Here is an 18,531-nt window from a genome sequence, read left to right as displayed (position 1 = left end):
ATGTCTACAGTACTCTAGCTTGTAGAAAAACAACACTGCCAGAGAGGGAAAGCTAATGTTTAGCAAATTTCAGAAGAAATGACAGCATAAATTAGGCTCTAAAGCCAGATGTTCATTTCAGTGTAGCAAGCTATCTGAACTTACTGTGCAAGATCAATACTTTTAAGATTTGCTGAATTTCTAGAGGCAATGTTTTCAATTTGAAAGCTTTTTAGCCAGGGTGAGAAAATGAAGAATATCAAGGGAGATATATAGGAGCCAAAGAGGAGGCTTCAAAAACAGCATATTGGAAAATCTCCAGTCGTTTTAACTCCAAGGAACACTCAGTTTTACGGTATACCTAGTATACAATGACTCATTTTTCACCCATAGTTCAGCTTCTGAAGGTGTTTGCCATTTCTCTCTGCATCACTAGTGGTCAGTTTATCTCTGCTATCCCAGCCAGTTCCCCAGGCCAGAGAACTTCTGTCCATCAGGTGCTCCTGCAAGGGATTTCTAAGCTCCTCTGCACTTCTATGGGGAGTCACTTGCCACATATCTTTTGAGAGAGGAAAAAAAAATTGCATGCACTTAATTCAGCCTCAGCCACTGTTCCTGGTTAAATGTAGAAGTACCTTATGTTTAGAAAATCCTGTGTCATACTAGCTGTTACAGAGTAAGAGGTACTCACAGCGTTGCTGAATTTGTAACAACAGGCATACAAATATATGACTCCTTATATTCGTCTTACCTCTGTTTAGCATTAACTCCTCAAATATGCCATAATGGAGCACACCCCATACTTAAGATGCTGCACGAAATAAGGCTATAACGTTTTCTTGAAGAATCAGAAAATCTTGAAATTGGCATAATTTTATTTCTTTAATTACCTGATCAAGTACTTATCAGAGTAAACAGAAAATTTGCCCCACATGTTAATTTGAGATAAGATGGTGTTTGATAGAGCATTTGGACAGAGCAGTATGTAACAAGTTGCCGCTGCCATCTATGAATGGAGTACGCATTTGAGGGAATCTTCCTAGTTGTCTTTCTAATACTAGTTACCCCTTAAAATACAACTTTCACAGTGAGGTGGGCATTTCTACAGCAGCATTTAAACTGTCTCTGAAGTATTGCTTCCATCCATATGCAGTATTTGACTGACGCTACCACATAAAACCTCTGCCAAAGCAAATCCTGGAAGTTAGTAGGTCAACATTTTATCTTACTTGCATAGGTTGAGGTTCATAACTGAGAGCTATTTTGGGCACACCGAATACTGACACTGTCTTCAGCCTGGAGCTTGGTTGGTACAAATGAATGGTGGACATTGCTGTTCTCCCATATATCTACACTGTAGAGGGAAATAGAGGGTGGTGAGGGGGCCTTGTAGCAGTAAACCCATAGCAGGTTAACTCACTGGCACTCCACATCTTGCTCTGAGAAAAGGAAACTCAGTAATATCTCAGGCAGAAGCTTGTAAAAACCTTCTATTTGCCTGTACCCTCACTGGTGTGGTGTTTATTTAGGATACTTTCAAATATCTTTGGAATTGTTTATGTAAGGTAACATTTCTTTACTTAACTGAAGTATATCTATGTCAAGAATTCACTAGAAATGTGATGCTGCCAGGTAGGTACTGTATTAAAATTAAAGGGAAACTTAGCCTTTTTGATAATTACACAAATACATGTAAATAACTCACACCGAAGCATTCTAAACCAGCAGTAATTATCATGGCATGCAGAAATCAGCATGCCTTGTTTTACCATTGCCCTTCCTATACTGACACCTCCTCGGTCACCTTTCTCATGTGCAGGGTGAAGCAGGAAACCAGAGGCTACAAAACCATAGCACTGTGAAATTAAAAACTATATTGTAATACAAGTTTTCAATGGGAACAAGGAGGTGTGTAGGCAGCTCTTGGTCTCATACTTGTCAATCTCTCACTGCAATGGGGACTCCTAGGAATCTAAAATCATGACAGCCCTCCGCATGATTTAACGGGATGAGGACAGCAGTGTATTATAAAAAACACATGCGGAGTACATCCCAGACTCTCTAATAAGCAGAGTCTTTGCGTGAGTATTTGCATATGTGCCAATATTCCGTTAGTGTACGGGAATTTAGGGGTTTAGAACATAAAAATAATAGGTTAAAATGCAGTAGAGAAAAAGAGTCTAATACGTATGTTAAGTTCTGAATAGAAGTCATTTAAGGGAGGTGTTATAATTCCCTGTGTATTTGTACACAATCTGACCCTGACCGAGGTAGTTGGTTTTCATCTGCTGGAGCAACATGAATTTTAGATAAATACAAAGCCTTATTTGCCCATTTATTGATTATCATCCAGCCTATTTCCTGAACTCAGAGCACGGTTGTTCCAGGGCTTGTTGAAGCTCTGAGGATATACTTTTTTCAGGAGTGGCACAGCTGATTTCTCACTTGCTGCACGTCCTTTGTTTTGTTTCCTACACAGAGCTATATATTTTTCTGAAGAAAGTCCAACAGTAACTCTGTTTTTCACCACTTTGGGGCATCACCTTGCAAAGCAGGGCTTGGCTAAAGCAACACAGCCCTATGGCTAATAATACACAGTGCCTTTGTGGCTGCAGGACACATGCACACTGCCACACGTTCACACAACTTGTGGTGATGAAAGACGAACAAGACTGATTCCACATTTCCCCACTACCGATGAGCACAATGTTCATTTTACTGCAGGTTAAAGAAAGAGGTGGCAGCGAGAAACCTGTCAGCATTAAGCGCCCTGGTGTGCGTGGCCGGAGGCAGTGACGTTGCGCATTTCTTGTCGTGGCCACTCTTCCTGGCATGGGTGGTTTGCAATTGATGCCTGGCTGAGGTGTACAGGGAAGTCTGTATTTTATACAACTCTTCGCCCTGTCATCGCTTTGGCTCAGGGAGCCAAGGCTGTATTAGTTACAGTCTCTCTTACAACTTTTAAGCTTCTTTTAAGAACAGTGGGGAGTAAAACACGTCTTAAAAACCAGCCAAATAGAGTGTGATGTTTTGAAATCAGATTATTTATCATTACACAAATCATGCCTTTGGGAGACGCACACTTTAGAAGTGGCTGATATTTTTCAAAAGGAGAGGCCCATGGCTTTTTGAAGATCAAGCCCTCTTAAGATATTTTGTGATGAAAATATCAAAAACTTTGGCCTTAAACTATATGGGGCATTAGGATAGGAAGGCACTGAGAGCGTAAACTGGTACTATATATATTTAGTATATAGGTATATATATATAGTTAATAGAGCATAAATTTGGTACTATATGTAGGGCTACAGCTTGATATATCCTCAATAAATTTGTTCTATCATTTGTTTGACCAGAAAGCTAATGAAACTGTCAAATATACATATTTACTTCTTTTTCTGTTTTTTAACTAAAAATTACCAGTGTGGTGATTATTCCTCATTTTTTTAAAAAGATTCTGGATCTAGCATGGCAAATATATACACCAACACTTTAGCCTGGTATGATTTACAGTGACTGAGTTTCATACCCACGAGAAACTGATTTGCTGACAGATCTTTAATTCATACCATGATGGTACAGGCATCCTGATCCATAACAGGGTCTCTATAAAAGTATGTGCAATATGCACAAATGAACATACTAGAATTTTTAATGACTGAAGACTGAAACTGAATTTCAGGCACTTCTAAAAGTCAAGGCAACTAGGTTTTTACTTGTCTCAAGGGAAAAAACCTGACTAATTTTGCTCCTCTCTGATATCTGCATTAACAACTTACCTGCAGCACTCTGAAGGAAAGAAAATCTCTCTTAACACAACACACTTTGTACTTGTAAAAGAGGATGAAAAAAACTATCTATCTCAGAGGTTAATATATTTGAATAGAGTTGCAGAGGCCTTGCCTAGTGGGAGTGGGGTGTTGACCATTTCACTGGATGCTAGCATACTGTGTAGAACCTGGAAATAACCATTCTGATTGTTTAAAGGGCTCCGTAACAGTGTTTGCATCAATACTGTGTTTCCATGGGTATCCGATTAATTTGATTTTATGTTCTGTGTGAGCTTCATCCTGCCAGACAATGGACATCCTCTTTAAGATTTCTGCTCACCTTTTGGTTTTATTTATTAAAGGTTGGAAAGGAATGGCTGTTATAGGAAAGGAAAACTAGAAAAAGTTAAGAAATAAATTTCCTGCACTTTTGCTTCATGTACCTTTTAGTCTGGATATAAAGTGAGAGTTTCAGGTATTTTTTTCTACTCCTTATTTCCTTCTGGGAAAAAAATACCCAGCTCATTCTTTCTTTGTGGACTATACTTCAGCTGTAGTAGACCCTTTAAAATTTCTAGTAGCATCTGCTAGTGAATTACATAGTTTTTCATGATGAGGTGGTCATTTGTTACTTCATTCCACAAAGTCATGTGGAAATGCCCAAAACAGTTTCATTTTGCATAGAGGAAAGATGTCATGGGTGGAAAAAATCTGAGGAAGCCTCACAGGATAAATTTGTACTATAAGAAACCAAACATGGAGGGTCCAGAGAAAAGCCCCATAACCTTACCAAAAAAACCCAACAAAAAAAAAATTCAAAAGAACTGTGAGTTTCTGTCAAATTAACTGAATAGTTAATAATATCAGGGGAAAAAAAATCACATGGGTAAGCAACAAATAGGTTGAAAATACTGAAGTACTCATCTGAGCACTTTATATTTGAACACTTCCAAAAGCTCTGAAAAACTAAATAGATTAATTGAGAGGAGTAAATATCCCCAAGCATAAATTAATTTCCTTTTTTTCAGATTAAAGAAAAATGTACTAGGTCATCCACCAAAGATGTTGGTTTTAGGGAAGAGTTCTTTTACCAAAAAATATTTCTTGACCAAAACTGATTGAGCAGGATTTGCCATGGCCTTATTGCACATACAGATAGGGACCACAGGAGGTTCCTCCAAAATAACTTTTGCTCCCTCTGAAATAACTGATCTTCATTGCAGCTGACACAGTGCTCCCTTGCTGCCATTTATATCTCATGCACCCAGCAGGTCTTGAGAGGAGGAGTCTGCCCTCTGGGCCTTTGTAGTCATAGGCATTTACTACACAGGTCACCATTTCTTTAGCATTCATTACAGACACTAATTAGAGAGCGTAATAAAGACAGTTGCTGGAGTCCAAAGCCCATCTTGGACAGAAGAAAAAAAAGGGCATGAAAAGTAGCATTTTAAGTGGATGCACCTATTTACTGCTGATATTTTCATATGAATGGTTTAATAATATTAAATTCAGAAGGTGTAGCAGAGGCTTTAATTTGCTGCAGTTCTGGTCTAATAGGTATAAAGACACCAGAGGATTCTGAAATAGTGAACTCAGAGATGTTCTGACAAACCTTTGTAGTCATAATAACAAGAGCTAGTGTGAGCTTATACAATTTAAAACTAATTGCCCAGCCAAGATCCTCATTACCATATTGATGCAGTTCATAAATCAAAGCCCTGCCTATTCAAGCTGTTTACCAGTCTTGCATTAAGCAGCATATTTCAACTGAGAAATGTAGTGTGTTGCCAAAACACTGCAGAAACTTTATAAGTCTGATAGGAGTACAAACCTAGGGAGCCAAAATGCCACAAACTGATTTAATACACATGGCACTCAAGTGCTTGTTCTTGTTTGTTTTCTGACTACGTTCTGATTTCGCCTGGAAACTTCCCTTAATAACATACTGCAGCACAGACACAGGTCCTTACACAGCAGACAGCTGCTGGCAGTTTTAATCAATTTGGCTTCCTACAGGAGCTTCTTTGCTTAATGAGGAGACTCATACGTACTGTTTTTATTTAAAAAAACCCAACAATACAGTATTTATGCCAGGTGAATTAAAAACATAGGCAAGGGAGAGGTCGAGGCTCTTACCTAAGAATCCTAAATTAGTCACCGAAGTTATGTGCCTGAAGTTAAATTCTTTGAATAGCCTATTAGGTAAACTGAAGGTACAGTTCATTTACCTAAACAAGTGCCTACCTGCGGGTGTCTAGCAGAGCCCTTTGAGACAGATACCCTGCTGTCCTACCACATCCACACAGCAGGTATGCCAAAGGAGTTGGAGGAGATCTGCACCTCTCTTGCCTGGCAGCTGAAGGCCAGATAGGGTAGTCTAGGATGTCTCAAAGGGCACTAGAAGCCTATGTTTAAGCAACTGAATTTTTTCCGATGTTTCCTTCAGTTATTCAGTGAACTGGCTTAGGTATCGGAAACAGCCCAGCCCTTGTGCGGGGTTCAGTAGTTACCACGGCACGGCTGCTTCCAGCTCCCCGGGCTGGCTGGTTTCAGACAGGCTGGGACTTTCTGCAAAGGCCTGAGCCTGTCCTTACCCCAAACACCAGTGTCCTCTGAGTTATTTTTCTGTTTATACTTTGCTCAGAAAACAGCAGCAGAGATTTATCTTTATTGTGGCTCCTCATGAGCTGAGCGCAGTAGGTCTTCGCAACTGCTGGGAAGTCGCTCCCCCTGTGCCAGGCTTTCACCCCAGCAGTGGGCATGGCCACAGGTGGCAAGGACAGGAGAGCTGAAGCAAGACTTAAGGCACCAAAACGACTTTGAAGTGTAGGATCAGGACTTGCAATTTAACTTGCTGGTGTGAGGGAAGCTTGAGGCAAAAGCAGGGCACTAAGTTACTGAAGGTTGTTGGAGCTGTTAGGGGAATTTAATAGGTTCTGGGAATATCAAGGGCTTTTGGGGTAGTGCTTTGGTTAAGATCATTGGTTTATCCTTGTTTAAGAGAACCCCATTCAGGGGAAAAGGGCCAGTATTTCTAATGAAATGCAGCTCTTCTCTATAAATAGATTTAGCAAGAAGAGTTCAGCCTATTAAAACAAGTGCTGACCTTCAGTCATGACTCCTGTTGAAGCCTCTGTCTCATGTTCTTTATGTAAATTCAGTCATGACAATTAGTAAATCAAACAAATTTTTTACAGATGGAAGATGAGATGTGATTAAGATATGGCTTTAGAGATAAAGAAACTTTGATTCCTTTTTACATCTCTTCTACTGGCTGTGTAGTTCACAGTAGATGCAAGCGTTCAATTCCTTAGATGAAGGCAGTGGATAATGATAAGTGAAATTAATACGAACTGATACTTTCTCATGAAGTCACTCAAGGCAGTTATATGTTTTCCTTTTTCAGAAATGGAAAAACTTCAAAGAACTTAATTTCTTTCATTTTAAAGCATTACAAACTATACAGTAAAAACAGATCCTACCAGCCTCTGCCCCTGTGAATTGCCAAAATAACTGCTTTTGTCCAGTGTCTTTGGCTGCTGATGGGTGTCAGAGATTCAGCAGAAATTTTTCAGAGGGATGCACGCAATTTTGGAAGTCACTTGCAGACTGTTATGAAGGACGATTTTGTGCTGATATAAAACTTTAAATAGATGAGAGCTAAATAAAAAAAAAACAAACCAAAACCAAGCTGCTTGCTATGTACCTAGCTTATAAAGTAAGAAGTGGTTGTCTTACATAATTTCTCTTTTATGAGATTAAAAAAAAAAGTAAGGATGTGAATATGACCTTCAAGCAATCTGTATTAACTTAGATATCCTCCAATAAGAGAAAACTGGTTCTTCAAGCCTCTTTCCTCTTGTGCAAAATGAAGATTAATTTCCAACCAGTCCATTCAGCATCCCATGAACACATGTAAAGGAATTCACTTTACAGGCTGAAGAAACAGTTGTAGAATTTACACCGGAGAGAGAAGCAGCTCATACCTGTGTGTCTTTTATTGCAGAAAGGCTATTTCCTGACTTTGGTTTGGACTGGCTGCTTAGATGAAGAGTTGGGACCTTACCAATGCCAAGATCCTCAACCTAAAGGGAAACAGACTTTTTTTTTTTTTTCCTATGTGGTTTATCCAGTGTTATTTTAAAAATATTTATTAGGTGTTGGTTCATTTTGGGGCCTGTGTTTACAAACAGTGTCTGTGTATGACTGGCTGCTCTTCCTGTTTCATGTTGGTTGCACCATTCCTATAAAAACAAAGCCAAAGTATTCTAGGGCAATATATTAAAAAAAACAGATTTTCGTTTAATACCACAGATTTTAGATAAATGCATAGGTATGCACACACCCCTTTCTACCCCCCTTATATCCTGTATTAGGATTTTCAGCAACTTCACATCAGGTTTAATTTCTCAAGTAGTTCAGGGCATAATCTTAAATCACTCAAAATTGCCTTCTAAAAGCGTGTAGTCAAACCACCTCCAGCCAATATCTCATCAGGAGCTTGATGCTGCACTTCATAAAGAGGCAGAACAGGGAATACAAAAGCAATACATTGAACACAATGGTAAAAGAAGCCTACTGGCAGATGGAGAGCCAGATCAACATTGCAGTCAACAGCTCGATGTCCAAGTGGAGACCAGTGACAAGTGGCGTTCCCCGGGGCTCAGTATGGGGACCGGTGCTGTTAAACACCTTTGTCGGCAACACGGACAGTGGGACTGAGTGCACCCTCAGCAAGTTTGCTGGTGATACCAAGCTGTGTGGTGCAGTTGACACACCGGAGGGAAGGGATGCCATCCAGAGGGACCTTGACAGGCCTGAGCGGTGGGCCCGTGTGAACCTTATGAAGTTCAACAAGGCCAAGCGCAAGGTCCTGCACCTGGGTCAGGGCAATCCCAAGCACTAATGCAGGCTGGGCAGAGTGTGGAGTGAGAGCAGCCCTGAGGAGAAGGACTGCAGGGTGTTGGTGGACAAGAAGCTCAACACGACATGGCAATGTGTGCTTGCAGCCCAGAAAGCCAACCATAGCCTGGGCTGCATCAAAAGAAGCATGGCCAGCAGGCTGAGGGAGGTGATTCTCACTTTCTACTCTGCTCTTGTGAGACCCCACGCAGAGCACTGCATTCAGCACTGGGTCTCCAACAGAAGAAGGACATGGACCTGTGTTGGAATGAGTCCAGAGGAGGGCCACAAAGACATTCAGAGGGCTGGAGCACCTCTCCTATGAAGACAGGCTGAGAGAGTTTGGTATATTCAGCCTGGAGAAGAGAAGGTTCTGGGGACACCTCACAGCAGCCTTCTAGTACTTAAAGGGGGCCTGCAGGAAAGCTGGAGAGCGACTTTTTACAAGGACATGTAGTGACAGGACAAGGGGGAATGGCTTTAAACTGAAAGAGGGCAGATTTAGATCAGATATCAGGAAGAAATTCTTTCCTGTGAGGGTGGCGAGGCACTGGCACAGGCTGCCCAGAGAAGCTGTGGCTGCCCCATCCCTGGCAGTGCTCAAGGCCAGGCTGGATGGGGCTTTGAGCAACCTGGTCTAGTGGAAGGTGTCCCTGCCCACGGCACAGGGGGGATTGGAACTCAATGATCTTTAAGGTCCCTTTCAATTTGAACCATTCTAGGATTCTACAATCTTGTTCTTTAAAGATCCTTCATCCATGTTCTCAGAGACATGCTGAAAGACACAGGCCCTCAGTTCCCCATTCATACCTGACTCCTCTTCAGTGCCTTCTTTTGAAAGGATGTCATCAGGTATGCAAGAGGTACGAGACTTTTCCAAGTGTGAAGAACAGCGTCTGTATCTTTGCTTTAATGGTGCTCACACATTCCTGCTGTTTGATTTTGCTCAGGATTGTAACCACGCTATTCTTGGGCTGCACAGAGCAGATTGATTTGTAAAGTAAGTTCCACTTTATGTAAACTAACTAGAACTAAACATTGCCTATGGATCTAAGTTCTTAGAAACTGCAATAGTTGTATTACAGAGGGTATTTTCTCACCTTATTTGCAATTAAGCCACTGTTCCCACATGGTGGTAAGGTGACAGTAACAGTGCTGTTGCGAATGCTGGTTTAGATGGAAACACAATTGAGTAAGCACACTGGCAGGATTCGGTTAGGACCCTGCCTGGATTAAACAACCTCAGGCTCAGCTAATGGCACAAAATGTGTGAATGATTCTTCCTGGAGCAGAGTGTTTCCCTCCTGTGTGTTGCAAGTAGGTCCAGCTGTAAATAAATTGCAAACAGCACATCTGTGACCAACAGTTGCACCTAAGACAAATGTGAATGGAAGCACAGTTGAATTAGCAAAGTGTCTCTTTATCATTGTAGTTTATTGCATTTGAGAAGATATTTTACTTTCCTTGGCAATGTAAAATGAGCTTCTGCCACAGCGGAGGTGGGGCCATACGCAGCAAAGCTGAAGGACAGGCTTGGTAGTACAGCTGTCCTGGGATAATAAACACTTCGAAGTTGAGACAAGCCTCCCTAAACTGTCATATAAAGTAATTCCTATAAAATGGTTGCCTCAAGATGTGGCTTCATTTGCTGAGTGACTTATTCATAAATATGCCAAAATCTTTGCTGACTAATAACTTCAGTGAAGGCAATCAGGTGCATGAAGTGTAAGAGAAATCACCATCCAAGTGCCGCCTCCCTCACTCACTGAAATGAGTCAGGAGGGACATAGATTTGGCAGCATCTGCGCCAAATATCCGTGCCTGGATATCTCAAGGTGAAAAATGTAACCTACTGTTACTAGCAGGCAGGATCCATTACATGAGTAGAAGGGTACTACAGCTTTTGCATTTTTGCTGTTTGCTCTAATCAGAAGCAAAAGAGAAAAATGCTTCCAAAATTAAACTATAACTCAGAGTCTTCTCACCCCGTATTTCCAGTGACAATTCAACCTTTTCCTTTCCACGCTACACTTGCAAATAACTGATTTATATAATCGCACTCAGAACCCCAAATGTTCAGTAACATACACTACAGCTCCACTTTGCAGCATACGTAGAAGTCTGTCTGCAAGCTATGATCCTATTCATATATATAAAAGGGAAGACCTGTGAAGCTTTGGCAGCAAATGTAGGTCTTGAAGAAACATAGGCAAAGAATAATTAGAATTTGCAACTGACAGGGAAAGCTAATTTTGGTGTTCCTTTATACTGGCTTTATACTACATCAAAAGGCATTTCACAGCCTACCTTTTCAAAACCTGACAGCATCCAAACTCGATTGTGTGTGCAGTGAGAACCTGACTCCAGGTGCTCCAGGTGATAAAGCAAAGCACAACGTTAAGGTCTGGCATAATGTGAGGAATGAGGTCACACTATATTTTTCGAAGTGCCTGGTGTTCCTGTGAAGCATGCTCTCTCTCTCTTTTTATTTTTTTCCTTTCCTCTCTCCTTTTTTTCTGTCTTTTTCTGTGAATAATTTGGCCAGTGCTTGCAGAAGGCTGTTTTCGCCCCAGGGATTCTCACACATACTTTTGTTGACAGAGTTCTTGTGCAGCAAGCAAGCTGAAATGCTTTTTCTTAAGAAACTGCTCACTTCTTTTTCTGTTCTGCCCCAACGCTTGGAGGATCTTTTGGCTACTAACTTGGTTCCTGTTGTTACGCTTATGGAAATTAACTGAATTGAAAAATATGGGGTTACCTTGCAAACCAGGTAAAATTATCATCAGGAAAAAAAAAATCCTAATCTCCTAATTTGCTTTTAGTCTATGTGTCTCACATTCTCTTGGCTCGTTTGCTTAATTTTTCAGGGGAAGATTGTTTAAGTCAATGGGAAATACTAAGCAAAGTCATTGTGAAAGGGAGACAAATGCATTAGGGGCTGAAGAGTAAAAAACTCATTATTTTAGATGAGTGGTGTACTGTTCCAGCCAAGATCCGGACTTGGTTTGCTAGTTTATTATGTCAGTTCAAGTTCAAATCGAATTTAAAGTAAGAAAATTCCACACATTCACATGCTCTGTAATGCGAAAATACATAATGGGTATTGAAATGCACTAATTTAAGCAATGTTTGAAAATCTAGTTTAGGTGACTTGTTGTTGTAGTAACCCAATGAAATAAAGCATAATCATTTGCCCCAGAAAACAATTAGCCTTTTATTGACTCAAGAAAATAGAAATGAGCCTATGAATATAAAAGTCTCTGTAAAATACTCCTATTTGATGGTTATGCCTAATATGTACTTTTTGTGCGATCTTTATGTAAAACTCGATGAGTTTTAATACAAATTTTGGTTGTCTGGGCAAATGGAAATCAAGCCAAAAGCGCATGATACACAAAAATTTGAGTCTGTGTATACACATTTGCTTGTGCCAGACCACATGAGAATTTTCCTGCCAGAGCATTTCACTAGCTGTATCACAAATCTGTATTAATTTATTGCTGATTTGTAAGGAGCTTTCCTTAATAAATAAAATGTGGGTTGTAAGTTTTAAACTCACGTGTGTAAAAAGCTGAAGTTGTTTCACATGCATTTAACATTTTAGCTTGAAAAAAAAAATCCTGTGTTGCTTTTTTTGTGCTCTTACTTAAGCTGTTTTGGGGTCAGTTTTGATTAGACAGCTGTGGCAGCCTTACATTTCCCTTTTTAGTTGGAAAAAACACATATATGCCCAAGAGACTTTTATTATTCAACATCTTTACCTACACTAGCACCTACCAGTAGATCTAATGCTACAGTATGTATTCAGAATTACATATGCATATGAAAATAATTTCCCTATTTATAAAGCCTTGAAGACTTTTCTAGAAATATTTTTTTTCTGGAATTTGTAAATGCATACATTCAGAACTGTGGTGACAATTATATTATTTTGCAGGGCTGTGTTACAGGCCTTTTAAGTCATGTATAGATTTAGCTCTGAATGTTCAGACCTCTCTTGAGTTACACATTTTGCTATGGGCAGGATTTCCAAATCCACAGCTTTGCCAAAAACGCTGCATTTTTAGGAGCTATAAATGTCTATGTGTAACTCTTTATAAAATATGGAATTTGATATTTTGCCTAAGTGTGAGGTTTTTTTCCAGTCACTGCTAGATTGAGTAGAGAGAGATGTTCCACAGAATGAGTAAGGGTAAAATCACACTCTCTCTTACCACTTCCTCTTCAGAGATTTCTTGCTGTACTTCCACAAAACCAACCTGCTTTTGCGTATTTTCTTTGTTCCAGTCCCATCTGAGGAAAAATAAGAGTGCAACGGAGTAAGCAAATCTAATAAACAGAAAAACTCTTTCATGCCTTTTGTAATTGAACTGTAAAAATTACAGATTTACACCACACCCTGTAAACACCAAAGCTCATTTGAGAGAAAGAACTTAGCAAAATTTTAAAAGAAGCTGGGTATTGATTTTAGGAATACCCAGAGATAATGAAAAATACAAATTTTTTCAGGGGTGATAATTCACGTTTTGGAGTCTTAGAGCACCATCATCATCCTAAAATACTGGAAATGAAAAATATGTAATTCACTTATCCCAGGCTTGCCTACTGCGAAATTTCTGTAGCTTCTCTTGGAGCATTTTTTGCTGTATTTTGGGTTTGTTACAGCAAAGATGTTCCTATGAACACAGAGGTGTATTCCTGCAGGTGTCATCACAGCTGAGCCAGCTCGGCAGCATTACCAGAAGTAAAGAGGGTCCAGGGAACAGGTCAAGGATCGAAAATTTCTGCCAGAGAGGGAAAAGTGACAATAGGAAGGGGTGAGGTGGGGAAAGAGGGTCTGTGGGGGAGACCTGAGCATTGCTGCTCCTGCTGGAACTACCAATAGGTAGTACAGGGCAGCCACCAGCAGCAATGGCTGGTGAACACACCATCCTCTCACCTCATGGCAACAGGCTGGTGTGGGCAGCCAGGCTAAAGCTCTTTCGCTGCCTTTTGGGGAGTATTCTAGAAAAGGCAAATCTTTTTTTGGCTTACACCTGGCTTTGTGTGGTGGGAGCATGTGCTAGCAGCATGCCTTCTTGCAGGGTACTGGGTGTCAGGCACTGAAAAACAAAGGTTACGGCTCATAGTGAAGCACAGATAACAGTATTCACCGAAATGGCAGGAGACTTTTTTACTGTGGCCATAATGTACAAAATACTACGAGAGATGTTAGTTGTTCCAATCAGTCGCTACAAATGTGGGGATGTGTTTTCTTTTTCAGAGACATTGTGCTAACTTAATTCACGTAATGTTAGGGAGAACCAAAAGCATTCAGTGCTCCTGAAGGTGAAGTCACTCCTATGTAGATGGCTAACTTGAAGCTTCTGAGAAAATAAGGGCTTCAAAAGTAGGTTTCTCATTCACATGTAGACAATGTAATCTATTATTAATGCATAACAAAGATAGGGGCTGAGACTCTTCTTGCCTTTGTTTGTCTGCGCATCCTCCATGGTTTTTGAATAAGGCAGTCATGCCAGGAGGGAGACTCATCCATGTCAAAATAGATATCCAAGATAAGTGAAAGCATTTACCTTCTGGAAGCATTTTTCTCTCTCCACTGGCTCCAGCAGGAGGCTAGACAGCTTACAATAATGTCTGATTTCTAAACAGCTATCAACAGCTGAGAGGAAGTGTACCCAAACTGTGTACCTGTGTGCTCACACCTTTTACAGCTGCAGTTCAAATGGCAAAGGTAATACAATAAATCCAAATTTTCTGTATATGTAACAGTATTCTTTCTATTGTAACACTAAAACATATGCTAACCAGCACTACAATATGCCTACCTGGTGTGCATTGCTCCATCTATGGCACATGCAGTGAGAGGCATGACGCATGCCAGCACCTTACATTGCTTGTTTCCCACTTTGACAGTCACAGTGCTGCCTTCTTACATGTCTTCCTCATCACCAACAGGTTTGCCACATACATCAAAGGCTTAAGCTTCTCTTTTTATTTTTAAAAGCTTCTGTTCTGCTGTATTCTCTCACAGTTGGAGTACTGAAAACTTTTACACTGTTCATATAAAGTTACTAAAACGGCATAGGAAAGAGCAAGGAACCAAAGTAATTAACAGAAAAAAAAGAATATTGCAGTACAGGTAGAATTTTCTCTCCCAGATTCTGTGAATTCCCAGTGCAGTGCAGCACCTGTCCATTTACAATATATTTGCAAAGCAAAAACAGGAGGCTAAAAGTAACAGGAGAGTTTATTCATTACAATAAATACTCTAATATTCAGTCTGCCACCAAAAGTAAACTACATATATGGGTGAATGTAAGCTATTCAGTGATGCAAGAACAGTTCTTCAGCTGCTCCCTTCTTCCCATGCGTTGGAGGTACACAGCCTCGATGTAAGCACAGAAGTTAAGACTGATTTAAACCAGACATTGCCAACTGATGTAGTACTGAAACTCTCCTGTTACTTTTAGCCTCCTGTTTTTGCTTTGCAAATATATTGGAAATGGACAGGTGCTGCACTGCACTGGGAATTCACAGAATCTGGGAGAGAAAATTCTACCTGTATTGCAATATTCTTTCTTTTCTCTTAATTACTTTGGTTCCTTGCTCTTTCCTATGCCGTTTTAGTAACTTTATATGAACAGTGTAAAAGTTTTCAGTGATTTAACAGACAATAAAAAGATAGTGAAGAGGCCTGTTTTGGTAACAAGCATATATCTAAAATCTCCTTGAATGATCCTGAACCATTGTGTCAATAATCAACTTAAAGTCAATATTTAAAAAACATTTCTGCAGTTGCCAGGTCTTTCCTAGTCTCTAAGGTAAACAAATCAAGGTTCTCATATTTTAAATTCATTTAAGCTGCATACATCAAATATTTTTAAGAGACCTATAAGTAAATTTTATACCGGAATTTCATGTTTCAGGATTAATTTGCTGATGCACTTCAATGCAATAATGTTACCATTAATGATTTTTTTTTTCTTTCAGGAGCTGAGAGGATTCAGATGTTTTCTATGAGAATCAAGACATTAATAATGATTGTGTAACCATGGTTTTGGAAAAATAAGAAGGTATTTCCTGGCTACATATGTGGAGTTACGTGTCTTAAGAAAACCAAGAATGAAGTAATTTTGATCTCTGATGGATGAAACTTATTGGAATGGAAACTAACATCAATGAAGAACAGGGCTCACCTTATCTTGCATCTACCAAGTCCCTGGGGACTCCAAAGGAAGTAAAGTATGAAGAATACCAAAGAAAGACAGAAAGTCAGGCAAGTCCATCTCATTTTCAGAATGTTTTGCTAGAACCTGACTTGAGTTTGCTGTCTGTGTCATCCTCATTAGACCACAATGAGACATCCTTGCAACCTGGCACAGCTTCAGCTTGTTTCAGTGCCACCAGCCAGTCTGAGATGAAGCACCTTTGTGAAGAACTAGTCTGTTCTGCAAGGCACAAGCCAAAGGAGGATCCTTCAAACCTTCCCTTGCACACAGAATGGCCAGTCTTTACAGGAAAAAATTCAGACAAGAAACCAGAAAGGGGTTATGAGATCAGAGTCATAAAACACAAACCAAGTGCTATCACATTTTCTGATTTCGAATTTTTATCACATGAAGCTAATGCTAAACTCCATATTTGTGAGGCGGGGGAAGCAGACAATTTTTCATCTGAAGAGGAAGCAGATGGTAGAGATGATGATGATGATCTGTTTACAGAACTGCCACTGTATGAGACATTTTTCAGTGGTCTTCAAAGAAGGAATGTTTCTCAAAGAAAGCAGGCTAAACACGAACTTACTAAATATCAACACATATGTCATTTAGAAGACTGCAGTGACCATTCCGAAAAGGAATTGAAGGCCCATGACAAGGAAGAAAAACACATGGAGATGGAGGTAATACAGGCTACTCTTTTGTTCCAAGGGTGTTTTAAATAAGAGGTTTAATTTAAGGTTGGTTACAGGAGGAGAAGGAGTTGCACAAATTGTTATACAGTGATAATTAATGTGAATTACATAATTAAGAATATAAACCTACAGTAAAAGTATACTATATTTTTACATTAGGCAAATATATTACTTCAGATTGGCCGCTCTTCTATCAGCCTGAACATCAAACTTTGATTTTGTGTTTGTCCTTTCTAAAATGGGAACATTGGCTCAGTCTCCCCTGCTCCTGCAATATCATATATCATACCACGTACAGCATATATTCCCTGAGTCTGTGGACTGTTCCAAAGGAATAGAACTCAGGTTTACTCTGAGAGCAGAGTATATTTCTTTGTGCTGAAAAATGGCCTTTTTTAGTGTAGTGGCACTGTAGCACTATGCCACCTAACCCACAGCACTGCTTCTGCTAAGTAACAGTGTTTTCTGTATTCTTATTACATTAAAATAATATGGAGAACAGGTTACAATCTGGTCTATAAGGGAATAAAAGAAATAGATTTTTTTGTATCTCTATTGGTACACATCATGATGCTTTACAGACCAATGTCCAAAAACATAAGAAAATTCAGGACAAAATGAAAAACACTCTGTAATAAGAATCATCCAACTATAACACTTCCAGAAAAAAAAGGTTGAGTAAATTAGCTGTGGTTTTGGAAGTGAAAGAACAGCAGGTTTCCAAGTGAGTTCTCACTAGTCCGAGGAATAAGCAAAGCTTTCTCCCTGCTTCCAGCTGGTGACAAACCAAATGCCTGGAGCTAAACATGTTTGTCATTGGAGTTCAGCTCTAGTACAAAAATATGAAGTGACTCCAAATAGTGGGCAAAACAAACCCTTAAAATTCCAACGTTCCTGACCTTGCAGCACAAATTAATCTTCAAGTGCAGGTCAGGCATACCTTTCTTTCCTCTCTCTTCTCCTCCTCCAGCTTTTAAAAATTATTTTCCGTGTAAATCTGCTCTATGCCTTGAAAATCAGGGTAGAGCCCTAGTCTTTTACCCAATGTGTTTTTTTCCTCTATTTCCAGTTCTCCTGTTACTTCTAGCACTTATAACACAGAGTTGCTTCATTGATATCTGATTAACTGAAAGAAAGTAGAATTTGGACTATAATGTTCATTTTAACATTACAATTATGGTATACAATACTTAATTACTTCTTTCCTTTAGTACTAATCTATCTCCAGTTTGGGGGGACTAATTCTGCCCTTAACTGAGTGGGAGTTTTGTGCTGTATTTCATACGTATCCTGACTTTACTGTGGAAAGCCATCAGCTCACAGAGAAATACGCCAGATTTTTACAAATTTTTTCTCAGCAGCTCATATTAGAAAATTAAGGCCCAAAGATGGTTCCAAATCAGTGCACCTTTTGATGCAATACTGACCCTGAAAAATTCTTGTGACACATGGTTTATTAAATAACTGCATTGTTACTCTACCCTAAGCCAACTCTTGCTTCCTCATTTACTCAGGAACATTCCCATTAATATAAATATATATCAAAATACATGTGCAACATCCCTTGGATTCTCTTTACTGAAGGTCATTCCCACAGATAAAAGGGACAGGCCAGGGGCTGTTGTCATTTAGTTTACTTTATGTCTGTGCCATAAACTCAAGGATGGAGCTTGTAGTGCAAAATAATGGATTTCAAATTGCCAGACAAGCATGTGAAATTACCTAGTAAATCTCGGTAAATGTGTCAAAACATTTAAAAAACTGGACAGATGCAATGATGCAATCCTGGGTTTGATTTTTTTTCCCCTATGTAAATAAGTATGTATCATTCTAGGACAACCTTCAAGAATGAAAAAAAAAAAAAAGGATTATCTTGTCTCTTAAATTTTAGCAGTAGTCATGCGTTACTATTCAGACTAAAAACTCCTCCCATGACTCTAGTTGAAGCAAACGTATGTCATTGTC

The 18,531-nt window shown here is 39.6% G+C and overlaps 1 protein-coding gene across 1 annotated transcript in view; it reads left to right on the top strand.

Moving 5' to 3' along the window:
• The window catches only part of STARD13 (StAR related lipid transfer domain containing 13), a 297,402-nt gene that overhangs the window by 30,592 nt on the left and 248,279 nt on the right, over positions 1–18,531 (top strand). The window contains exon 2 of the mRNA XM_055702062.1: positions 15,645–16,554. Coding sequence (XP_055558037.1) covers positions 15,802–16,554 — 753 coding nt within the window. The 5' untranslated portion in view covers positions 15,645–15,801. The remainder of the gene's footprint in view (positions 1–15,644; positions 16,555–18,531) is intronic.

The sequence above is a fragment of the Falco cherrug genome, chromosome 2, assembly GCF_023634085.1.
Source record: "Falco cherrug isolate bFalChe1 chromosome 2, bFalChe1.pri, whole genome shotgun sequence".
In the NCBI taxonomy this organism is placed as follows: domain Eukaryota; kingdom Metazoa; phylum Chordata; class Aves; order Falconiformes; family Falconidae; genus Falco; species Falco cherrug.
The sequence above is the reverse complement of the archived record's forward strand: the minus strand, read 5'-3'. Positions and strand labels throughout refer to the sequence as shown.